The following is a 26,359-nucleotide window of genomic DNA, read 5'->3' as shown; positions in this document are numbered from 1 at the left end:
ACCCATGTGAGTGTTTTGTGAGTGGGGCACTGCAGCTGTCTGGATTCCTGAGGGGCCGGGGGCGGAACAATAGTTTCTCAGTTAGGCCTCTTATCCAGAAAATACTGTAGTTTCTTCTTTCAAAGCTCTCTACATTGGCATTGTTAGTGAGCCAACTGTGGTTAAGTCTTAGGCTGGACGGATAAGCAACGCAGGTGAGAGCGAACCCGACGCTGCCACTTAAAAAAGGGACAGAAGGATAGAGGCTGGCCAGTGTAACTAACCAGCCTCACCTTTCTCTTCTTGTTTATTTCCTCTCCTTCATTCTCTCTACCAGCATACACCCTGCTGGTGTGAAACGTGTAACACTGTTTTTATTAAAAAAAAAGAAAAAAAAAAGCTGCCTTTTCCCCGTTTCAAAATTCATCTGTCTGTGATTGGCTGCTCTTTCCACTTGGATTTTCTCCAGTTCATCGAGCCGCTCGGCTGAAGGAAAACAAACCCAAGAGCCATGCTTCGGAGCTCCCAGCGGAACCACATTCCAGCTGCTCGTTTTGCTATTCCACCTTTTGCCCTCAGCGTAGAATACCGGACCCCTGGAAGAGTACAAAAAAAAATAGTCAGCTGAGGATTAAAATAAAACGTTGACGTTATTATAAAGCTGCATGCTGACGCACAGAAGATAAGGACCACAAACACTCAACAGGATTAATAATATCCATGACCTCAGGGGTCTTCAACGTTTTTTTAAGGGACTGCCTACTACATATATTGAATAAAATGCATATTAAACTGGGCCTACAATAATGTGTGGGCGGCCTAAAGCCTTTATACATACCTTTTAGTACATAGAATACTAATCTATTAAAATAACTGTTGCCATGATTTTATAAAATCACAGTTAACAATGTTAAACATAGATGTGGCCCAGTGAATCCTTAGAATGAACTGGATCTGAGGAGGACTACCTTACCTATCGGCCAGTAAGCCTATCAGCAATGTGTTTGTCCCCCAAATAGGATGATTTGTATTTGCTAATAATATGTTGAATTCATGTTAAGACATTTTAATTTGTGAAAATAACGAACAATAATTTGGTGCCCCCCCACATCACAAGTACAGAAGCATTAGCAGGTCAAACAGTAGATTTCTGCAGCAGAAAACAGATTCAGCAAATTATTTGTGCAGTTAGACGTCACAGTGAAATATTGAAACTGTCATTGGCACTTTAACTTGTCCTTCATCACTGCGAATATTGCTCTTTAGATACTAATTTTATTGTTGGTTATGAATTGCTTATTGTTTGAGCGTTTTATGCATCGGTTGTCTGTGCGTACTGACCATATTTTAAAGTGTTGTGTTTCTTTTCTTTATAGGAGATGTGTAAGACCTAGGGTTGGGCATCGTTTTCATTTTAACATTTCTGATTCCAATCCAGATTCTTCCTTTGGATTCCGGTTCTTATTGATTCCCTGATTCCAATTCTTTGAGGGGTGGAGTTGAAACGGGTCACATGCCTATTTCACAGATAAGAGGAACATTTTATAATGATTAAATGGTTACATTATTCTCATTTTCATTAATATATATATATATATATATAAAAAAAGATTGATGTGTGATTTTTTTTGCGAGGATCTGTCCCAAACAAAGATGTTTTCTGTAGTCTGTAGGAGAGGATTTATAGGCTGGGACATCTCTGCAGCACCACAATACTTCATTCAGAACGGTTAGGCACATATTTTGCCTTTAACAAATATTGCGCCTCCCCTGCGATTTGGATATTGCACTAGTCCATATTGCGATTTCGATAAAATTGCGATTAATTGTGCAGCCCTAGTTGGAACCGGTTCTCGATGCCCAATGAATGATAAAGTTGACTTTGACTCTGCAGTAACTCTGAGGACCCCCTGTTGGAGATCTCTGCTCTACGGTGCTCGAGTGCGGGTGGAGGCGGTGACACGGGGGGCAACCCGCTGCTCCATACTAGCGGCTTGCAGGCAGCCCACCTGCTTGTGAGAGCTGGTGGTGACAGGCTGCTGGGAGTGCTGTCCCGTCATGGACAGCCGGATACAATGATCCCCTTCTTAACAGCAGCAGAGTCTGAGGCCCAGCGAGCCGCTGCCAGCCCCCCGGCTATCCATGAGAGGACGCGGCATTGCCAGGGAGAAAACAATGAAGCCTCTATTAAACAGCATCAGTCGCTCATTAAGGAGGGAGAAACATTTCTGCGACTGTCTCGCTCTGATGGCTATAAAAAAAATCTGTTATAATGGGGTCACTTGTGTTTCAAATGGCAACGCTGGAATGCCTGAAATTATCAGAGGCTTATGAGCATCTAAATAAATATGCTTCCTTTTACTGTGACACTGTGTTAAATCTAACAGGTGGTTCATTAACATCAACAGCTACACAGTGACATATTAATAGGTAATGAGTGTCTAGCAGAGCTGGTATCTACAACACAAGAGCAGAGTCCATTATTATCTCCGCAACACAGTTATCAAATAATCTGAGGCAGAACTGTAATGCCAAAGATCATCACAATCAACAAGTGGTGTGTGTTAAAGACTGTATACTATGCCAGTAAAATCACATTCAATCAAATTAAATAAAGAGGCCCCATTCAGACATGTTTTATGACATAAAAATAATGTGTCTGCTATGGTTTTTCAAAAAAAAGAAAGAAAAAAAAGGTAATTGACCGTAACCTGCAGTATATGTGCACTGCAGGCTTCAAGTTTCTACATCACTTGTGTAAGTTGCATGTTGCACCATGAATGGCTTCCCAAACGCATTGTGATGTCACAAAACCATACTTGTACGCACACGTCCCTTACAGAGAAATGTTCCTCCTTCAACAGATGGAAATGAAGTCTCTGAGTGTCAAACCGTGCACAGTGAGGCTCAAACATCCAAGTGAAGTAATAATAGGGGGACTGTAAATGCTTCAATTCAAACCATGTTGCTGCCTGCAGTGTCTAATGAATAAAAATGGGACACTTCACTGATCCCCATGTGTACTCTCTGTCAGCGGTGGAATGTAGCTAAGTACATGAACTCTAGTACTGTACTTAAGTAAAACCTTGAGGTACTTGTACTTTACTCAAGTCTTTTGTTTTCATGCCACTTTCTGCGCTACATTTCAGAGAGAAATATTGTACTTTTTAATCCACTACATTTATAGGTTACAGCTTTAGTTACTAGTTACTTTACACATTAAACACATGTAGGTTATAAAATAGAATGTTTTATTATAAATTAAACTACTCAACAATATAACGACCTACAAGTCCAGCTGAAATGATTAGACCATTAAACACTTAGTTGATTGACAGATCTGTTTGGATTGTTTCCGGTTTCTAAAATGTGAGGTTTTTTCTGCATTGAGTACTTTTACTTTTAATACTTTTAAGTACATTTTCCTGATGATACTTACATACTTTTACATTTCCAATGCAGGCCTTTTACTTGTAACAGAGTATTTTTTTTTTTACAGTGTGGTATTAGTAGCTATTTTTATAGACATGTCATAGTAGGAAAAGCACAGGTGTATTTAAAACCATTACTGATGGCTGCATTCCACTTAGGAGAGGTCCTGGTATTGTGCATGCTGACTCACTGAAATAGCTTACTGGGACACTTGATGGAACTGAGCCATCGTTAAGGTTATCAATCTCAGCTGTGCTTTTCCTACTATGACAAGTCAAAAATGTCTGCTGTGAAAAAGGGAGGTGAGAGGTCAAAGATCAGCTACAGAGCACAGCAGCAGACCTGGAGCCTGAAGGATGGTTTCTGTTTAACCACAAACATCCTGTATATGTTAAAAGACATGCACAACCCTAAACAGACTTTTCCCTCTCTCTTTTACCCATCTATCTACCTCTTTCTCACACACATAATTTGTTAAGGTGTTAGTTGTTTAATTTAATGAGTTTTAAATATATTTCAATATTTGTCACTGAAATGAAATTAAAAGCCAAGTTCAATTAACTACTTTGATAGTGTCACTTACAAGGTTTGTGACTGTAGAAGCATCCCGTCAGGTGGTGTAACTGGTTTGTGTCAAATGGGGTAACCAGTATTTTTCTTGAAAATATGATCATGTGCAGGTAAATTAATGTTTGATAAAAATGTTATATTCTACTCCACAGTAAAAACACATTTTTAAGAAAACAAATGTTTCCAGCACGTCTACCACTTGATATTGCAATGACAAATATAATTTTAATTTAGAAGTAATCCTAACAAAATCTATTTTGGGGTGAAATTTGGACATAAGAGAGTTATATTTGCAGGTTTGAGTATATTTGAGTGCACTCACAAACAATGTAGTGGATGAAATATTAAATAATTGTCATTCCTTTGTAGTTAAACCACTTGACATTTTAGGTCCATTTGGTCCTACCTTTGTAAAAAAAAAAAAAAAAGGGTGCAAATCCTATTTCAAATGAAATAAAATGTACAATAACACAAAATATACATTTTAACGAAACTCAAGGATGCCTTTAACTTAAAGCTTTTTCAAAGTTTTAAAATGTTCTCATCTTGCCAGCCCTTTTTCGTCCTTGACCCACTGACATGAGTCAGTTGAGTTTAAAAACCGGATGTGTATGCACCAATGGCCCTCTACGGAAGAGGATTAGGACCACTGGTGAAAAATGAATTTGAGTTCTGACTTAATTCTCAGAATTCTGAAATCAAATACATGTTTCACCAATGGCCCTAATTCTGTTCCGTAGGCCCTCTTCTGTTTTCTTTCTCGGTTGATTTTCAACCTTCATACCTGTTGATTAAACCCCCTCTGCTTTGTGTGTTCTCACCTTAACCAATGGATTCCCCACCATGACATCCTCATGTTGTTTTGTCCATGTTGCTTTTCTCATACCCCAGCTGCCTCATGACTTCGCTGCAGTAGGCCTCCACCTGGTCGATCTGCACGACGCTGAGTCGCTCCCTCCAGGCATATATAGCCTCTTTTGCATCCCTGGATGATATCAGGAACGGCTTGTCCGATGAATAGCCCTGGCCGTGCGTCATGTTCAGCGCAAACTTCTCCAGAGCAGAGAAGGTGGACAGGTTGGAGAAGTGGAGCAGCCTCTGGAGCTCCTCCATGGGTTTCAGGACCAGGTCCTCGTAGCGGAGGCGGAGGTAGTTCCTACGCACCCAGTGGGGCGCGTTCATCACCAGCATCATGTCACTGAGCCAGTTGTCACAGATGAGCTCCATGGCGCTGGAGACGTAACTCTCAGCCCGGTTCACCCTGTTGTTCGGCACGAGCAGCCGCTTGTACTTGTCGGTCTGCTTCTTACTCCTCAGCACCTGGATGCTCTCCTTCACCAGAGCCTGTTTGGACTTTAAGCGGGAGTTGTGCACGGCCCTCGGGTCTCTGAAGAGCTGAATGATCTGGAGGTTTATCCCTGGGTCTCTCATCAAAGGAACCAGCGTGCTCAGGTCCAAAACGCGGACTCCTTTGATCACCATCACCGGGTACTTCTTACACTCCTTCTCCAGCTCCCTAATGTCCCGCTTTTGGCACTTGGCGCACTGGTCCTCTTTCACCAGCCCGATTTCGTGTCGCTTGTGCGCATCGCACAGCGGCTCCGAGCAGATCACCTTGTTCATTTTCCAGCCGAATATGAACGAAGTGGTGATGTTTTGCGAGCCGGCGTAAAGTTTGAGGACGGAGAAATCGCAGCGGTACAGAGCGTTCATCATGTCCCGCACTGCGCCCTGGAGACTGCCCGCATCCCCCGGATACAGAGCCTGCCATATGTGCCACATTGGCTCGTATAGGTAAAAAACATCGGGGTGCTGGTTGAACAACTCTCCCAAAAACGAAGAGCCAGTCCTCCAGGTGGCATGCAAGTAGATGTGTATTCGAGACTGGCTCCGGTTGACGGCGTGCTCCGTCGCTTCGCTTGCGTTAAGTTTGTAACCGTTATCCCATAGCAACGCTGTGTTCTCCAAATCTGGGCATCTGGGCTGTTGCTGCGGCAGTCCGTGAACGGATTTATCCCTGTAATCTAACACGTACGGGATTAGCAGAAGTAAACCTGAATATGCCAGGATTAAAACCAAGTATTTCTTATGTAGCCTCCTCTTCATTTCCTGTCGCCGGGAGAGGGCTGGCTGGCTAGCTACTTCTCTAAACGGTCGTCACAGCGATTTATGAGCCCCGCGGTCTAACGTTACACTGAAGTTGTGTGTGTGTGAGAGGATAAATGAGGGGGGATTAACCACGCCCCTTTAAAGACAAAACAACCAGATTATTTCGCTTTCCTGTTCACACGTACGCAGTGAAATAACGTTACACGATAAAAGTAATTGTTATAAAAGCGTGTAGTTTGTACTTAGCTAGCTATCCCTTTGTGAAAACAGACACAAAAAACATATATCGCTATGCGTTAAACTAGCTACGTAGGCTGAGCACCGTTACGTTGGGGAAATATCAAAGAGCCTTGAAGAGAAGAGGTTTCAACGGTTGCTACGTACCGTAACTTGCTGGAGTAACGTACAATGAATTGTGGGACATAGCGATACATTAGTGCTCCCTTTGAATGGTGTATTTAGTCGGTTGTGTGTTCTTATCACTAGTCATTGGACGTTTTCTCTGCACAAGTTGACAGTTTTAAACATGAACTTTTACATAAAAATGTAAACATATCAATGTTTAAATTTATGTTGATGTTGCGCATGCGTATTCATCTTCGTTTGTTGTTGGAGGCAAACGGCGCGCGGTTGTGAAATTAAAGGAATCAGTGGAAACGTAGCTAACGTTGTCGTGCCTTTGAAATAAATGGCAGTATTTAACATTTTATCTTTCGTGCTAGCCCTTTAGCTTGCAGAGTCACCAGGTCAGCAGCAGGACTGACCGAAAGCGAGTTCTACTAGCTAGCTACATGCTTGTAACGTCAAGCTAACTGCAGCGCCACTGTCAACATCAACATGACACACTGGAGCACCTTCGAGAAAGAGACAGAGAGAGAAACGAAAGCGTTAATAAGATGTATCAGCGGGGTCAAGGAAGAGGATGACCAGAACTTTCAGCTGGCATTGAAATTTGCCTGGACTAATTTCAGGTGACATATGCATTGACAGGATCTGGAGCTAGCTTGTCAGCTGCTAACATGTAAACAAACGTTAGCCACAAGCAGTGATGCTATGCTAGTAATAGTCTTGTTTCTTGACAGGTTTCATCGTTTCTTGGACGTGGACAGCCATAAAGTCCAACGCAGTATAAGTGGGTGAGTGAGTCTGTGGTGCTAGTTGCTCTTGCTCTGTCTACTGTGTTTTACGTTTCATGTAAACAGTTTTATATTTCATAAATAAAATCAGAATCAGTTTTATTGGCCAAGTATACTTACATACACAAGGGATTTGACTTCGGTAGGTGTTAACTCTCTTTACATTCAACAAATAGACATGAAGTAGTAAACATTCAGTAGACAAATAGTAATATAGACACATACTGTACAATAGAGACAACAATATACATATAGGCACATATTAACTTAATATACAAAATTACAAATATACAATAAGACATAATCAAGACAAGTACACATGGAGTGGGATGTAAAGTGCAAAAAGTAATAGTGCAAAGTAGTGTGCAAGATGCATATTGGAATGATAAGTATGTAATGTGTGGAGAAGTGGGTGAGATGACCCCACTTATCTGCAGTTCAGTAGAGTGATGGCAGTGGGAAAGAAGCTATTCTTATGTCTGGATGTTTTTGTGCGCAAGGATCTGTAGCGCCTGCCAGAAGAGAGGAGGTTAAAGAGATTGTGTGCAGGATGCCATAGTTGTTATATTAACACATGACATTGCCATTAGAAAGACAATGTCTTTTCACTCTTCTTTATATTACACTACAGGTCTTTTATACAACACTGTCTGTTGTGTTTTTCAGAATCTATGAAAAGCTCATGGTCCACTCAGACGTGAGTAAAGCAGAAAGCTGGATGAGGCTGACTGAAGAGTTCCTGAACACACCTTTACCTAATACAGATGGAACAAAGGTATGGCACAGTCTCGCAGACATAGGCTGACCGAAAATGAACACTCATTAGTGGAGTGAGGCGCTATGATCTAACACTGCCCTCAAGACAAATCCCCAATAAATACATTTTCTCCTGGGCCATACTGTATATTCTCAGGCCAAAAGCCACAGCATCATGACAATATATGTGAAAAATTACGTACGTGACAGTTTTCTATGTGTTGTTTTTCAGAGTGATGTACACTACAGTGTCCTATCACTGCTGCTCTTATTATCGGGGTCCCCCTCAAACACAAACTTTACGGAGAGACCCAGGGTAAAGGAGGCCGGTGAGTTGATGTCTCACAGATGCTTAGTTTTACTAAGTGTAACTTTTAAATTCTTTTAAAATGCTTGCATGTCCAAGTTCATCGTTATCGCTTTATCTTGTGTCTGCAGAAGAAGTGGACAACTTTGACTGGGCCAAATATCTGATGGAGGGTGAGGACATAGACATTGGACCATATCCAGATACCCCTGTGAGTAAATCATAATAAAACCCACCCTTTATGGACATGAAGGGTGCAGAGTTCCCATGGTCATGGAAAACCTGGAAAAGTCATGGAATTATTAAAATCCTTGAAAGGTCATGGAATTTTGGTTGTATTTAATTCAACTAATTGTTACAGTAATCTTCCGTGGATTACCTTCCACATATTTATTTTATGCAGCTGTTGACATAAGTAGCTCTAATATGCGTCGATGCTTAACAGTGTTTTGTTTTTGTTCCATTACGTTTGAATAGAGTTTGATTTACGTTTGAATAGAGTTTGATTAAAGTTTGAATAGAGTTTGAATCTGGTATGTTTGAATAATTCCAGGTTAGTGTACATTTAATATTTGAAAAACCAACGAACTGGAGAGCTTCTTGGGACTAGTGTTTGTGAAAGTGATATGGTGCTCTTTGGTAGGGGGGGCATGAACAGATCCAGTGAGCATCAAGAAAAAATCTAAGGCCATTGTGCATTACATCTGGCAAATTCTAACTAGAATAACATTAAAAACATCACTTAAATGCATTTCAGCTTCCAGCGATTACAGCGTTTTTAATCTTATTCTGATTAGAATCTGCCAGATGTTATTAAGGCATTTTACCTATTTTCTAAAAATTTGTGCCCTGGATTTTTTTCTTGATTTTGATATTTCATGGCTCTTTATTGGCCGATACATCTTGTATCTGTCATGGAAAATGTATGGGAAGGGAATCCTGTTGTTGTATTGCAGCATTGGTGTGTAGTAGCTGTAAAGCTGCAGTGAAGTAGGCAATCCAGCAGAAATAAAGCGGCCCCCCCTGTCTAGTTCATATGGATTTCTAAATCAGTCTTGCCTGTTTTTTGTTTTTTTTAGGAGTGGTCTGAGGATGAGAGCGAAGATGATGACAGCCAGCAGCCAATCAGCAGGGAAGACTCTGGGATCCAGTTGGACAGAACGCCCCAGGAAGACCAGGACAACAACAACAAGACAGTTCCAGTTACATGGAAAGGTGAGACAGATCACTCAGAATTTTCATAAACACACATTTGTGTGTCTACATTTATGCTCTTTTTGAGCGTGTGTGTGTGTGTGTGTGTGTGTGTGTGTGTGTGTGTGTGTGTGTGTGTGTGTGTGTGTGTGTGTGTGTGTGTGTGTGTGTGTGTGTGTGTGTGTGTGTGTGTGTGTGTGTGTGTGTGTGTGTGTGTGTGTGTGTGTGTGTGTGTGTGTGTGTTTTCCAGTGGGTGAGCCTGACGCTCGGGCCTGGCTTGAACAGCATGTAGTGACACCGTACTGGGTGGCTCATTCTCCTCGTTTTCCTCACAGCTTGCATTTACACTCCAACTTGCTCAATGTGTGGTAAGTAAACTACACTTTTTTTTTTTTTTTACCACAACACTTACAGCAGTGTTTGGGCCTCTTTGTCAGTCAATCAATCAACATTTATTTATATAGCAATTTACAGCAACCAGCAAGTCTCCAAAGTGAAATATATCTAATCAGAAACCAAGAATAAAACAACCTATCATATAATAAAAAGAATGAAACATAGAAAACAGTAAAATCAGAAAAGGTTACATAGAAACTGGAGGAGGAGACCACTACTACGTATTAAAAGCCATTCTAAATAGGTTTTTAGTTTGAATCTTCTTTGTAAAAATACTGATATCAATATAAGCTTTATAAAACAATGGCAAGTATTTTGGCCAAATTTACTATGTTTAATAAAATAAAGCCTTAATATTTCTTGAAAAAATATAGTTATATTTCAGGAATATAACAATGTTGTATGCCATCATGAGACTGAGTAGATAAGATTGCATGTGCATTTTTAGTATTGCCTGACTCCCCATATGTAAATGTATTACATTTACTATTACTAGTGTCACTTTAATTTTAAATATGTATATAAATTTTATATCGTTTGTTTTACCTATTCTTTTGTACAGCACTTTGTGATTTTATCTGTGAAAAGCGCTTTATAAATACATTTTACTTACTTACTACTTTATCTTTGCAAAAGATTTGTGTTTTATCTGAAATGTTATTTCGCTTCGATTGGTATGCAGCTAAATTTTTCTTATGATATTATGACTTTGTTCTCAAAATATTATGACTTTTTTTTTTTCAGTAAAACATAATATAACCGCTTCTCTCACAATATGACTCTTGTCATGTCAAATTGTGACTTTATTCTGATCATATTATGTTTATTTAAAACAGAAGAAGCCTTAATTCACATGACTTTATGCTCCCTGCTCCCATTATGTTGCATTGCATTACAATTTTACTCTTGTAATAATACATGTGTGGGTTTTCAGAGCTGGTACTAATATCCAGTATTTCCCAGCCATACCAGCCACAAAAAATATGCGTTTGTGTCATAGTTGTAGCACAAATGCAATCAGATTTTCAGATTTGACGAGCTCAAGATAATTAAGTGGTCTAAAACATAACGTAGCGTGATACTGCACTTTCACTAGTGTTTTATTTTTTGCATGATTAAAAAAGTTAACCATCAGCGTCTCTCTTCTCAGGGATCAGCACTTATATAACACTGATCCATTGTATCTGCCGGAAGAAAAGGCCTTTGTCACAGAGACCCAAGTCATACGGGAGACATTGTGGTAAGATGTAATGATGCTATGGTGTGTGACCGTGTTCATTGTACAAACTTACAAAGAAATCAATCTCCTACTTTCTAACAACTTGTACCTTTTTATATTATCGTGTAGATCCCCAAACAATCAAGTCCTTTTTCTCTTCATTTACAGGCTCATATTAAAGGGTAACTAGTGTTTTTTTTTTTTTTTTCTTCTTCAACCTGGACCCTGTTTTCCTATGTTTTTGTGTGTAAGTGACTGATAGGAATAACAATCTTTGAAATTGGTCCAGTGTAACAGGCAGCCACAGACCGGGCTGTAATGTAACCCTATGGGGTAAATGTGCATTGTCAATTTGGTCCGCTAAAAGTGTTTTATTTTGCCGCTGACAGGCTCAGATTATTATTCTAAGTGTCTGACAACGTTACGGAAATGATCCCTTCAGAGATGGACCTTTAAAACCTATTTAACGTACAATATGTAACTTTCTGCCGCTAGGGGTCTCTCAAACAAAACAATGGATTGTAAACACTGACTTTTGATGACGTTGGGAAGTTGCGTGGAATTATGGGAGTTGTAGTTTTTATTTTTAAACACCTCCGCTGGTTAGAATGCACCCGTTCACGGACAAGTTTACCCATTCAAGTTTATTCACGCTAGGTTTCGTAACGTTTATTCATGTCATTCTAATAAAATAGCTGCATTTTCCCCAAAATAATTAAGTTTTTCTTGATTCGATGGATTGCTGGAATGATGGCTATTGGCTGGTTAACGGTAACTGGCTACATGTCCCGGCTGTGTTGTCAGCTCTCATCCCGAATGAAGTCTCTTTGCGCCGGGGGAGTGAAGCAGACAGACCGGGGTGTGCTAGCTGGCTAAATTAGTATTAGATTAATCGTCACTTACTTAAACGTCATTACTGGTGAACTCATTTGTGGGTTAGCCCAGCACTGCTTTTATCCATGGTCAAAACAATCATGCTACTAATAACTTTATGAGCGTGTTGAACGATGTTGTAACCCTATAATGTTATCCACCAAGCATTAGCTAGCATTAACGTAGTAATGTTAAGCAGGATCGATATTGATAGGTATCAACAAATAAGATTTCTGCTGTATTACTGTGTTGCAAAGTGACATGTAGTTAATCACAAAATGATGCTTTGTGGCAGAAAAAGCAGTATTACGGTTAGGAGTATGTCTTTCTGTGACATTGTATGATTTACAATTACGGTCGAACATATCATCTGGGTGCCGTGTTTTGACGGAAGTTACGAGTAACTAGATGGTGAAAGGTTATATGACGCCACTGACAGGCGACTAAAGGAAACGTCCCGTGTCTGAAAATAAAATAACAGATTTCTCTGGGTTTGACATTTGATGGAAACATTTGGGATAGTGTAACTACACAACTCAAAAAATATATATAACCTAGGTATGGTCGTTTTTAGACATTTTAATTCAGAAAAGTTACATTTTGTACCTTTTTAAGACCTTTCTGTTTAAACAGAAACAGCTCTGAGGTCTGAGATGTTTTTATGTTTAAAAGAAGGATTTTACTCTAACAGAAAGGTCGAGCTCCTTAGAAATCCTTTCCATAATGTTGTCAGACACTTAGAATATTAATCTGAGTCTGTCAGCAGCAAAATGAGCACTTTTGTGAAGGTAAATACAAGCTGGACAATTGCCCTAATTAACTTACATTGTAGCTTGTTTCTCCGCTGCCAACTGCAGCGATCTTGCTTGATACTGGACCAGTGTCAGAGATTGTTGTTCCCAACAGTCATTTGGACATAAAAACATAAGAAATTAGGGTTGAAAAAACAGTAGTTACCCTTATCTTCTTTTTGTGTTATCATAAAGTTAAGCTGTGTGAGTGTTATGTTGCAGGCTTCTCTCTGGAGTGAAGAAACACTTTATATTCCAACACCATGATGGAAAAGTATCCGTAAGGAATAACGTGGTGGTAACTCATCTGACCAGTGTAAGTTGAAAATCTGAAAATGATTTGTATTATATCTAAATAAATGTGTCTATTGCCTGCTGTAGTAACAGTCTTTTCTCTTTGTGTGCTGCAGAACTGTCTGCGCTCTGTACTGGAGCATATTGCTGTGTACGGGCAGGCGGTGTTCAGGCTGCAGAGGTTCATAGACGAGGTGACGGGGTACAGCTCGGAGCCGTGCCCACCAGGCTCCGGTTCCTCCTACAGCTCCAAGAAGGGCTCCGAGCCTCCCTTCAGGACCTACCAGGCCTTTGTGTGGGCACTCAACAAGTATTTTACCAGCTTCAAAGAGGAGCTCACCACAATTGAGAGAGAGATCATATGCAATGGCAAGTGCAAGTATGGTTTAGGGGGGGGTGAAATGGTTGGGTAACTCTTGATAGGATGCTTTTAAATCTACATTACGGTGTAATCCCAGCATATATAGTATCACAATCTATCAGTCTAGGGTGTAATTTTCTGCTTGGGACAGGGGGGACATCCTGTTTGTGTCCCTCCCCACTTTCAAATTAGTTTGATATTATTATTATTATTATTATTTTGTATATATATATATATATATATATATATATATATATATATATATATATATATATTGCATAACCTATTTGTACTAGTGTAGAAGTTTGGTATCATTTCGGGCATTATTAGTGGGGTCATTTACGAGATACAAACGTGGGTCCATTAGCCCCTGCGCTAAGCTATTCAGCTGATAAAGCTACTCTACGCTAACTCTCCGAATGTTAGACCCAGATGAAAAAAGCTTCTGGGGGGGGGTTTGGCTCAAGGTCATGGTGCAAAAGACCCTAGGGTGAAATTACTCCGAACCATCGCTTTAAAGATGACCATATGTATTGATATTTTTCTTTTTGCTTCAATAATATTAGATCATTGATCAATTAATCGATCCACATGGATCCCTAGTGTTTGTGGCTCTTAAATGAATGACCACCTGCTGCTCTCTGTGCAGTATTGCTGTATCGAACATGTGTCCCCACCCCTAGTTAATGGTATCTAATTCATGAGGGGTTAATTTCTTATGTCAGTGTCACGTGATCATCTTTTGCAGATGAGACGGTGACCCTGTCTGCCGTTCTGGAGCGACTCAACCCTCACTTGGCACAAATCAAAGTGCTGCACAAAGTCTTCTGCACCGGAGTTGCCGAAGTCCCCCCTGAGACCCCGAATGTGGTGCGGGCCTCTCACTTGCTCAACACCCTGTACAAAGCTATCATAGAGTATGACAGCGTCGGGGAAGCCTCAGAGCAAGCGGTAAGTTTGAGGGTGAAGCTCAGTGAATTTAACACATCAAGGAAACAGTCTGTATGTATGATCATTGCTGTGTGTCATTTTCCCTTCTAGGTGGCCTTGTTATTTTCTCTGTGGACGGAGACAGTCAGACCATATCTGGAGATTGTGGATGAATGGATTGTTCACGGCCACCTGTTTGACCCTGCCAAAGAGTTCATCATCCAGAGGTATGTAGCAGAGATGGTTGAACAAGAATCTTAAAACATTTTGGTGGCTACACTACAGTAATTGATACTCCTTTCCCACTGGCCAAAAAATCCACATACACCCACTAACATCTGGCTTTTGTCTGCAATGGGAAAGGTTACAATCGGCATTCACTCCCGGGCAGAGGTGTCAAAAGTATTCACATTCATTACTCAAGTAGAAGTATAGATACTAGGGTTTGAAAAGACTTTTGTAGAAGTGGAAGTATCAACTCAAGCTTTTTACTTAAGTAAAAGTGTAAAAGTACTGCTTTCAAAACTACTTAAAGTATAAAAGTAAAAGTAATGTAAGGCAGAGATCTTCAACAGGGGGTCCTCAGAGTCATTGCAGGGGGGCCTCCAAATTATTGTACATTTTTGAGTCTTTAAAAAAAATAAAAATAAAATGCCTTAACATAATTCCAACATAGTATTAGCAAATATAAATTCCCACTGATGATAGGCTTACTGGCCTATAGGTAAGGTAGTCACTAAGATATCAGCCCACAGATACAGTTAATCCTAGATTTACTGTGCCACATATGTAACATTAAAATATGATTTATAAAATCATGCCAACAATTAATATTTTAATAGCTTATGAAAAAACGTACGTAAGAAGGCTTTAGGTTACCCTAACAGTTATTGTAGGCCCAGTTTAATATGCAACTTAATTTCATACAATATGTAGGGGGTCCCTGCTACATCTCGCTTTAAGTTAAGGGGTCCTTGGCTTAAAAAACGTTCAAGACCCCTGATGTAAGGGGGGGAAATGCCATTAAGGACAACAGCTTAACTCTAAAACGCGGGGACAAAATCCTATGACTATAATAATGTTACAGTATATTAAAATCATACCTGCAAACTCAGAAGGGCTGAAAAAGGTGACACGTAGGCTACATCTCTTCTGTGTTTTTCAGACCGGCAGCTACAGTCTGGTGTCAGACTCCTCGCCAGTGAAATATAGACACACTTTTACACCGTTTAGCTCTCAGCATTTTATCATGTTTACTCCATCTTCTAGCTAACGCTAGGCTAACCTGCTTCCAACTCTAGTGTTGACTAGCGTCCCGTGCGGCGATGTTCAGTTCCCTCTAACGTCCGTTTTCGGAGCATCGCGCAGGCACCTAAGGCACCGAAATCCGTGTTGCTATTCGGTCCGGTAGATAACGGTCGTTAAGGCACCGGTGTCGTATTAGCACCGGGTCTGTACAGGTGTAATGGATCGCGTACAAACCAATAGGGTGTCGGAATAGCTATGTTTATACTTCTTATCCAACCACAATCAAATTCACTCTCTCCGGATGGAGCGATTTGGATAGGGGTTTTTTTTGTGTGTGTTTTTTTGAACTATGACTCACGAGCTGGAATGAAAACAAGCCGAACTGAAATATGAGTAACGAGGCTATTTTTAAAATGTAGGGAGTAGAAAGTACAGATAATTGCGTGAAAATGTAAGGAGTAGAAGTAAAAAGTATGCTGTAAAATAATTACTCCAGTAAAGTATAGATACCCAAAATTTCTACTTAAGTAAGGTAACGAAGTATTTGTACTTTGTTACTTGACACCTCTGCTCCCGGGACAAATGACTGCAGTAAGCACGGTAATTTCAGTATGCAAATTTACGCTAATATACACAAATTTTCTGCCCTTTTTTTAAAAGTGCTTTAAGCGATGTCATGCGTTTTTTAGGCTACAACATAGTGTATGGACGCGAGCGAGAGAGTGAGAGAGTGATGGTGAATGCAGAGCGATCGGTCTGAGCAGAGGAGAGTTTAAGTGTTTTAGCGAAGATATCAAGTGAATTTACAGCAGAGTTTGCAGTTTTGTGCACTGTACCGGAAAGTGGTAGCAGGAACAATAACGACACCTTTTTTTGGGGGGAATTAGTGACATTGAACAAAACACACACAAAAAAGAAAAGAAAGACAAGCATACTTGTCTACTGGCAGTAGGAAAGGAATTTCTCGGCTATTTTTAGCAGGTTTACCAGTGTTCACAAAACCTGCATATACACGCAAACTTTTGTGGGAAAAGGGTATGACAGAGACACTCAATAGGCTGAGTTTTTCCTCATATTTTTTTCCCGCTCAGGAACAAGGACGTCCCAGTGAACCACAGGGACTTCTGGTACGCCACGTACACGCTGTACAGTGTGTCTGAGACGGTGGAGAATGAGGAGAAGCTGAACGATGCAGCCAGCGGAAGCTCCGGAGGCGATCAGGGCTCCAGCAACAGGCAGCTCACCATGGTGTCCTTCCTCAAACCCGTGCTCAAGCAGATCATCATGGCCGGGAAGTCCATGCAGCTGCTCAGAAATCTGGACTGCAAGGAGATGGAACAGTCTGAGAGATCCTCCAGAGGTCAGTGTATGCTTTTCTGTAGCTGTGCACCCAAAGTTTTTTTTTTTTTTAAAAACAGAGCAGTGTCTAGAGCTGCAAAGATTAATCGATTAGTTGTCAACTAATAAATTAATGGCCAACTATTTTGATAGTTGATAATTGGTTTGAATCATTTTTTATGAAAAAAAGTAAACAATTCTTTGATTCCAGCTTCTTAAATATGATATTTTGTAGTTTCTTTTCACTCCTATGTGACAGTAAACTAAATATCTTTGAGTTGTGGACAAAACAAGACATTTGAGGACGTCCTTCTGGGCTTTGGGAAACACTGATCCACATTTTTCACTATTTTCTGACATTCTATAGATCCAACAACTAATTGATTAATTGAGAAAATGATCAACGGATTACTGGACAAAAATAATCGTTAATAGTTGAATAGTTAAAATGTTGCATTGCAGATGCAGAGAGGAAGAGTTTATACACACTGTTTCTGGAGTCAGTGCAATCACGCCTTTGTAGCCAAGAGGAGTCGCCCACAGACACAGTAACAGAACAACAGGCCACCAGGAGGAGCCTCATAAAGATGCAGGCCATCATTGCACAGAACCTGGAGATCGAAGACGTCCACGATCCGTTGTTGGCCATCAACTTTGCCAGGTAAGCAGTTACCACTACGCTCGCATTACAAAGAACTCCTCGGACTGCTCGGCTGGCCTTTGTTCTGCTCAGGAATAAACAATGAAGCAAATAAAATGCTAGAATGTGAAAACAAAAAACACTTGTAATCCACAGCTGTTATCCTTTCAAGAACAATTTAGCCATCATTATATAATGCCTTTTTTTGCAACTGCTGGTTTTATAATCTCACAAATGGTACTGTCGAAAGATTTCAAAGGGATTATATGTATTTTTTTTGTCCCAGACTTGCGTTGGTAAATCCAAAGAGTTTTAAAATCTTAAGTAGCTCTGGTCTGTGTTTCCTCCTCAGGCTGTACTTGGAGCAGACTGACTTCCACGAGCGTTTCTCCGGAGGCGATTTCATCGTGGACCGCTCATCTCAGGCTGTCACCTGCCAAACATTTGAGCTCACCCTGCGCTCTTGCCTCTACCCCCACATCGAGAGGAGGTACATTGAGTGCTGCGGGAACCTCATGAAGACACTGAAAAAAGACTACAAGTAAGCATCTCTCATGGGGTTATATGAGTGAGGACTTTCTTTTTTAGCGCATGTAGAGCATTTGAGATCCTTGATGTCTCCACAGGCTGCTGGAATACCTCCAAGCTATGAGGAACTACTTCCTGCTGGAAGCTGGAGACACCATGTACGACTTTTACACAGCCATCTTTGACAAGGTGCAGGAGAAGGAGAGCTGGCAGCAACCGTCTTTTCTCAATGTTCAGCTGCAGGAGGCAGTGGGACAGCGCTACCCAGAGGACAGCGGCAGGTACTACATGGATTCACAATAGATACATGAAATCTTTATTGTCATTGTTTTCAATAATGAAACACAATGTAGCAGCTCGCAGAATGACAATATAAATAACAAATATAAAATAACAACATTTAAATGGTAAAATATCACAAAAAAATCTAGATAAATAACACAATGAGGGGAGATGACACACTATATACTTATGGGGTTATTGCACGTTCAGTTCTTGGGGTTCACATTAGCCTATGGAGGAGATGGAGAGGAGGGGGGTTTGTATATTTTACTGCCTGTGGCAAAAAAAACTTTCTCAGATTTATGTATCTATCACTAAAGAATCAGATTGAAGGTGTGTTATGACTGTAAAGTTGTTCGTTCTGATACCGTAACTACTGAGGTGGTTTTAAACCCGGAGTGACCTGGCTAACGCGCTGATGTTAACCAACTGTGGTAGCGTTCAAGAATCGTCTGACGATGTTGCATTGCAGATTAACAATATGTTTATTTGGTAAATCGTGCAGGATGAAATGTCCATTATTTCATGTTTTCAGCGATAAATCCATAAACAATTAGACAACCTTAGAACAAAGGCTTTGGCATCAATGCACTCCAGCATCACAGCATTCGGTGTCACAGCGTTAGCGGTCAAAAACCATTGGCCCTTTCCGGGCCAAACACCTGCCGGCAACAATTTGGAGCTCACCTTTATAACTTTGCCCCAGGTAATACCCCAGCGCCACCCAATGTACATACAAAAAACAAGACCCAAAATCTAAACACTTGAAACAACATATTTGGGTCCTACAATGACAATTAGGAGGATCACTTCTTTTTTATCTAATTGATAAGTCCATATTTTCCAACATCACTTGATATTTTATAGGTTGTCAGTCTTCTTGGAGACCATCGACCCTGCCAGGAAAAAACATCCTGTGAATAATCTAGAAGTGCTTACCCTGGGTTACAAGGTAAGCAACGTAAATGTATTCGCTCACATTTTGTCCGTGCTTTTTTTTTTCTTTTCAAACTGCCATTTACTTATTTTACTCTCCGCAGGTTCCCTGGCCGGTTGACATTGTGATCAGCTCGGAGTGTCAGAAGATCTACAATCAAGTGTTTCTCCTCCTGCTGCAGATCAAATGGGCCAAATACAGTTTGGACACACTTCGGTTCAGTGGTATGAGTTTAAAATCCTACATTCTCCAAAAATAAAGCTCCATCAGTTGAGATATGCATGAAAACAGCTTGGTTATGTGTAAATATCCTCAGGCTACGTAGCATCCCCCCAGTACATTTTCAGTTCCATTTCTAATATGTGCAACGTGTTTGTTTCTTCTAGATTTCACAGACATCACTAAGAAACCGGAGGGAGCTCTGGCTGAGGAAGTAAAGGTCAAAGAGCCCATAAATCAGCAGATTCACAGAATGTGCCTGCTGCGGGTCAAACTGATGCACTTTGTCAACAGCCTTCACAACTACATCATGACCAGGGTGAGACCAGTCATGGAGCACGCCGTTTCACAGCAGACATTTCCACTCGTCACAGGAAGAACACCACCGGTGTCACTAATACCAATTAATGATCTACAATACCAGAACCACCAAACCAACCATAGCAGCTAAATGGAATTTGGCCATCATTCATTTTATTATTTACACATTTATTATTTACACATTACACACGCTTTTTCATTCTTTGAAATGTCAAAATGTCTTCCATTGCGCATATCAGTATTTTTCAAATCAAAAGAATACAGTTTTATATAACCAGTATAGCACTGCTGTAAAAGGACCATGTGGTTTCAGATGTTTTCTCCCATTATTGACAAATAATGTAACTAGGGCTGCCAATCGATTAAAATATTTAATTGCGATTAATTAATTAATTGCAAATGAATCACACATTTTTGATCTGTTCTAAATGTAGGTAAGAAAAGGTTTATTTTAAACGTTTTTAATGCTGGAATTTGAGACTCAACGTACTCCGGTGGTAATCGACAGTACATGCAAATAAATGTAGTCTTCCCGAGAATAATCTGGAAGGCCTTTGAAATTGAATTTGCCATTCAGAAGACCCTTTTCTTTATCCATTTCTGCCCAAGCGCATGCGTTAATCTTGCATCAAAAAAATGAGTAGCGTTAAAAGGAATTTGTGTTAACTCCTTGTGTTAAAGTTATAACTTTATATATTTCTAACTGACCAGTTTTTAAAGCAAATCATTCTGCAGGTACGGTATGCTGCAAGTAAAAGAGAGACTATTTTGAAAAGTCATATTGGTGGTGCATTCAATGACAGCAGGAACGTACACAATTTGATAAAAAAATAAAAAAAACACTAGTATGGTACTTCAAGTTGAAATGTAATAATTTGCATACAACCTTAAATCATCCCATGGGCCCACCACCTGTGGGAGGAACCGTTGGGGTCGGGTGCGATGCCACATGGGTGGCAGTGAAGGTCAGGGGCCTCGACGGACCAGACCCGGGCGGCAGACGCTGGCTCTGGGGACGTGGAACGTCACCTCTCTGTGGGGGAAGGAGCCGGAACTGGTGCGGGAGGTGGAGCGCTACCGGTTAGATCTGGTGGGGCTTACCTCTACGCACAGTCTTGGTTCTGGAACCATACTCCTGGATAGGGGGTGGACTCTTTTCTTCTCCGGAGTTGCCCAGGGTGTGAGGCGCCGGGCGGGTGTGGGGATACTCACAAGCCCCGGCTGGCGCCCGCTGTGTTGGAGTTACCCGGTGGGCGAGAGGGTCGCCTCCCCACGCCTGCGGGTTGTGGGGGAAAACTCTGACTGTTGTTTGTGCATATGCACCAAACAGGAGTTCGGAGTATTCAGCCTTCTTGGAGACCTTGACTGGAGTCCTGCATGGGGCTCCAGTGGGGGACTCCATTGTTCTGCTGGGGGACTTCAACGCACACGTGGGCAATGATGGAGACACCTGGAGAGGCGTGATTGGGAGGAACGGCCTCCCTGATCTAAACCAGAGTGGGTGTTTGTTGTTGGACTTCTGTGCTAGTCATGGATTGTCTATAACGAACACCATGTTCGAACATAGGGATGCTCATAAGTGTACCTGGTACCAGAGCACCCTAGGCCGAAGGTCAATGATCGATTTCATAATCGTTTCATCTGATCTGAGGCCGTATGTTTTGGACACTCGGGTGAAGAGAGGGGCAGAGCTGTCAACCGATCACCATCTGGGGATGAGTTGGGTCAGAGGGTGGGGGAAGACTCTGGACAGACCTGGTAAGCCCAAACGTGTAGTGCGGGTAAATTGGGAACGTCTGGAGGAGGCCCCTGTCCAACAGACTTTCAACTCACACCTCCGGGCGGAGCTTTTCGTGCATCCCTGTGGAGGCTGGGGGCATTGAACCCGAGTGGACAATGTTCAAAGTTTCCATTGCTGAAGCTGCGGCGAGGGAGCTGTGGTCTTAGGGTCTTAGGTGCCTCAAGGGGCGGTAACCCACGAACACCGTGGTGGACACCGGTGGTCAGGGAAGCCGTCCGACTGAAGAAGGAGTCTTTCCGGGATATGTTATCCCGGAGGACTCGGAGGCAGTTGCAGGGTACCGAAGGGCCCGAAGGGCTGCAGCCTCTGCCGTGAAAGAGGCAAAGCAGCGGGTGTGGGAGAAGTTTGGAGAAGACATGGAGAAGGACTTTCGGTCGGCACCAAAGTGCTTCTGGAAAACTGTTCGCCACCTCAGGAGGGGAAGGGGGGAACCATCCAAGCTGTGTACAGTAAGGATGGGACACTGTTGACCTCAACTGAGGAGGTAATAGGGCGGTGGAAGGAGCACTTTGAGGAACTCCTGAATCCGACTAATACGCCCTCTATGTTAGAGGCAGAGCTGGAGGATAATGGGGGATTGTCGCCGATTTCCCAGGCGGAAGTCACTGATGTAGTCAAACAACTACACAGTGGCAAAGCCCCGGGATTGATGAGATCCGTCCAGAAATGCTCAAGGCTCTGGGTGTGGAGGGGCTGTCCTGGTTGACACGCCTTTTCAACATTGCGTGGAAGTCTGGGACGGTGCCAAGGAGTGGCAGACTGGGGTGGTGGTTCCCCTTTTTAAAAGGGGACCAGAGGGTGTGTGCCAATTATAGGGGTATCACACTTCTCAGCCTCCCTGGTAAAGTCTACTCCAAGGTGCTGGAAAGGAGGGTTCGGCCGATAGTCGAACCTCGGGTTGAGGAGGAACAATGCGGATTCCGTCCTGGTCGGTGGAACAACGGACCAGCTCTTCACTCTCAAGGATCCTGGAGGGAGCCTGGGAGTATGCCCAACCGGTCTACATGTGTTTTGTGGATTTGGAGAAGGCGTATGACCGGGTCCCCGGGAGATACTGTGGGAGGTGCTGCGGGAGTATGGGGTGAGGGGGTCTCTTCTCAGGGCCATCCAATCTCTGTACAACCAAAGCGAGAGCTGTGTCCGGGTTCTCGGTAGTAAGTCGGACTCGTTTCAGGTGAGGGTTGGCCTCCGCCAGGGCTGCGCTTTGTCACCAATCCTGTTTGTAGTATTTATGGACAGGATATCGAGGCGTGGTCGGGGTGGGGAGGGGTTGCAGTTTGGTGGGCTGGGGATCTCATCGCTGCTCTTTGCAGATGATGTGGTCCTGATGGCATCATCGGCCTGCGACCTTCAGCACTCACTGGATCGGTTCGCAACCGAGTGTGAAGCGGTTGGGATGAGGATCAGCACCTCTAAATCTGAGGCCATGGTTCTCAGCAGGAAACCGATGGAATGCCTTCTCCAGGTAGGGAATGAGTCCTTACCCCAAGTGAAGGAGTTCAAGTACCTTGGGGTTGTGTTCGCGAGTGAGGGACAATGGAGCGGGAGATTGGTCGGAGAATCGGGCGCAGCGGGTGCGGTATTGCATTCAATCTATCGCACCGTTGTGACGAAAAGAGAGCTTAGCCAGAAGGCAAAGCTCTCGATCTACCGGTCAGTTTTCGTTCCTACCCTCACCTATGGTCATGAAGGCTGGGTCATGACCGAAAGAACGAGATCCAGGGTACAAGCGGCTGAAATGGGTTTCCTCAGGAGGGTGGCTGGCGTCTCCCTTAGAGATAGGGTGAGAAGCTCAGTCATCCGTGAGGAGCTCGGAGTAGAGCCGCTGCTCCTTTGCGTCGAAAGGAGCCAGTTGAGGTGGTTCGGGCATCTGGTAAGGATGCCCCCTGGGCGCCTCCCTAGGGAGGTGTTCCAGGCACGTCCAGCTGGGAGGAGGCCTCGGGGAAGACCCAGGACTAGGTGGAGGGATTATATCTCCAACCTGGCCTGGGAACGCCTCGGGATCCCCAGTCGGAGCTGGTTAATGTTGCTCGGGAAAGGGAAGTTTGGGGTCCCCTGCTGGAACTGCTCCCCCCGCGACCCGACACCGGATAAGCGGACGAAGATGGATGGATGGATGGATGGACAACCTTAAATCTGTCTGCATTGTATCTCTGCAGATTCTGCACAGCACGGGACTGGAGTTTCAGCACCAAGTACAGGAAGCAAAGGACCTGGACCAGCTGATCAAGATCCATTACAGATATTTGGCAACCATTCACGACCGCTGCCTCCTGAGGGAGAAGGTAAACCGCACTCCCAGGGAATAGGTTTAACTGCAGATTTGGTTGAGGGCAGGTATTGTCCTGTCCTGTTCAGATTGAGGCAGCTGGGCTGGGCGAGCTTTCTACATGAATTTATGACACTTCACTGTTGTCCAATGTTGTTTTCAAAGGTCAGTTTTGTGAAAGAGGCAATAATGAAGGTTCTCAATCTAGTCCTCATCTTCTCTGACCGGTGGCAAGCTGGATTTGGAGCCTGGAAGTAAGCGCTTTTAATATAAACTGGGGAGAAATAAAAATCTAGGCTGTATTATAATTGTGGTAAAATTGTTTAAAGATTACAAGATGTCCACATACTAATAATGTATTTGCTGTCTCAGAAGTACCAACCACCAAACCCAAAATCTGTGCCGCTGTAGCGTTATTGACAACCCTGTCTAAAAATTGTGTTTATCTTTCACGTTCAGGATCGAGTCCATCGATAAAATGGAATCTGATTTCAAAAACTGTCACATGTTCCTTGTGACGATACTCAACAAGGCTGTATGTCGTGGCTCCTTCCCTCATTGTAAGTAAAACACCGATCCAGGTCTCTGTTTTCCAATAAACTAACATGTTATATTGATTATCTGCTAGTTCTTTACTTTATGCACAGATAGGAATATTTAACATGAAGTAATCACATTTTTTTTGTTGCTGCTTTTCCTCCCGGTACAGTGGAGTCTCTCGCCCTCTCCCTGATGGCAGGGTTTGAGCAGTGCTGAGGAACCACGCTGTCCATGCTGTCTGTTTGATGTGGTGGACTGAACTCCACTGTTTGCTTCTCTGTCTCGTTGCTGTCTGTTTTCTGACTGCTGTCATTGTTCATCATGATGATGTGCAACATATGATGTCATTATCTGCTCCAATTGCTGGAGATGGACTCGGACTACGATATGTTGGAGGATTATCTGTGTCTTTTTAGGACCCTAGTCAAACAAGCTACTTGTGAACATACATTAAAAAAGTGTAACTTTTTGTATGAAGGTGTTTTTTATGAGATGTTATGTCGATTGTTAATAATGTGTATATACGAAGCACAATAAATCTTGAACAAAGATGTAGGTATATGCCATGTTTTTATTCAGCATAGAGTAACATTGCTTTACTATAAAATTTATTTTTTGGTATGGACACTAATCGACTAATTCATGGTTTACACAGTAAAGCAAAATAACTGCAGATTGTCGCACAAGTTTGATATTCTTTAATGCTCTGAAATTTAGCTCTTTGTTTATAAATGATATCCCAAGATACTACAGTTGATTCCATACAAGACAGTCCTTGTAAGGAAAGAAATGACACACAACTGAATAGGTATGTTAAAGGTCATGGGAATCTCGCAACAGTGTAGGTGAGGAAAAAGATATTTTTTAGAATGATATCTCACTTGATTTGCATTATCTTTAATTAAACATGCACACTGCATATCTATGGTAATTTGAAAGTATTGCTTAATGAGGTACAGTAAGTAATGGAAACTAAATTACAGCAGTATTGACCTGTTATTTTCAGCCAATGAGCAAATTGTGATCATTAACAATGAACAAGGCCCTCTGTTTATGTTGCATTATGTATGACGATAGCAGCCACCACTGCCAGATAGCTCTGAAGTAAACTATGATAAAATTAAAGGCTTTTTAAAAAATGATCTGTTTTGGCTTTGTTTCAGTTGGTTCCATTAGGTAAAACAGTGTACCTACTGACTTCATAGTGGCAAACTGCTACGCCTTGTTGCACAAGTTGTATTGCTATATGGCTTAGGTAAATGCACATTATCTAGAATGCATTCATTCCAGACAATGTTGCCTTTCTTTTCTTCTGTTCACTATGTATGGTATAAGAGGGAGATTAGACTTATCCTATTAGCCTCATTTATCTTAGAGTTTGATAAGGGGCAGTGTAGTGGCTCAGTGGGGAGCACTGTTGTCTCACAGGCAAGATGAAGGTCCTTGGTTATCAGCTGTATGGTGTTTGGAGTTAGCATTTTTTGTGTGGGGTTTCTGCATATGCTCAGATTTTCTCCAATACCCCAAAGACTGTATTGTAAATGTATCTGCCTGGGTTTATTACAATGGTGTAATTTCGGCAGTGGTTGTAACTTACTATTAGTTTACCTGTCTAAAAGTGGTCTGTATTAGGTTGTTGTGTGCTTTACATTTGCTATTAAACTAAAGAATACAAAATGAAAACTTGGTAAGTCCAATTGACATTGCATGTGTACATAAAACATACTTATAGTGACTATAGTATCTACCTACTACTAATAAAGACCTAACTATCACTAGTAGTAGCTAAATTAGTTAAAGCTTCAGTGGGTAGAAGCAAAAAAAAAAGAAACACCAGAATTTGAAGTAGAGTGAGACTTTTTCCCTCTCTGTCGAAAGGGAAATGCATG

General features: G+C 42.0%; 2 protein-coding genes across 2 annotated transcripts; one reads left to right on the top strand and one right to left on the bottom strand.

The window, feature by feature from the left end:
- Positions 1–117: 117 nt before the first annotated feature.
- On the bottom strand, positions 118–6,456 carry chst7 (carbohydrate (N-acetylglucosamine 6-O) sulfotransferase 7). The gene is made up of 2 exons (XM_028586862.1): positions 4,803–6,456; positions 118–575 (listed from the first exon to the last, which is right to left on the bottom strand). Exon 1 carries the CDS (start codon positions 6,085–6,087, stop codon positions 4,834–4,836), a length of 1,254 nt encoding a protein of 417 aa, XP_028442663.1. The 5' UTR covers positions 6,088–6,456; the 3' UTR covers positions 118–575; positions 4,803–4,833.
- On the top strand, positions 6,081–25,025 carry tubgcp5 (tubulin gamma complex component 5). Its single transcript, XM_028586861.1, has 23 exons — positions 6,081–7,061; positions 7,173–7,226; positions 7,893–8,001; positions 8,215–8,311; positions 8,421–8,500; positions 9,369–9,504; positions 9,734–9,851; positions 11,030–11,119; positions 12,985–13,078; positions 13,173–13,425; positions 14,166–14,368; positions 14,459–14,574; positions 16,687–16,955; positions 17,396–17,594; positions 17,926–18,114; positions 18,200–18,382; positions 19,251–19,335; positions 19,424–19,544; positions 19,707–19,858; positions 23,821–23,946; positions 24,096–24,184; positions 24,390–24,490; positions 24,640–25,025. Exons 1-23 carry the CDS (start codon positions 6,928–6,930, stop codon positions 24,684–24,686), a joined length of 3,045 nt encoding a protein of 1,014 aa, XP_028442662.1. The 5' UTR covers positions 6,081–6,927; the 3' UTR covers positions 24,687–25,025.
- The last annotated feature ends 1,334 nt before the right edge of the window (positions 25,026–26,359 follow it).

This window comes from Perca flavescens, chromosome 9, assembly GCF_004354835.1.
Source record: "Perca flavescens isolate YP-PL-M2 chromosome 9, PFLA_1.0, whole genome shotgun sequence".
Classification (NCBI taxonomy): domain Eukaryota; kingdom Metazoa; phylum Chordata; class Actinopteri; order Perciformes; family Percidae; genus Perca; species Perca flavescens.
Note: the sequence above shows the minus strand (reverse complement) of the source record. Positions and strands in the feature narration are given on the sequence as shown.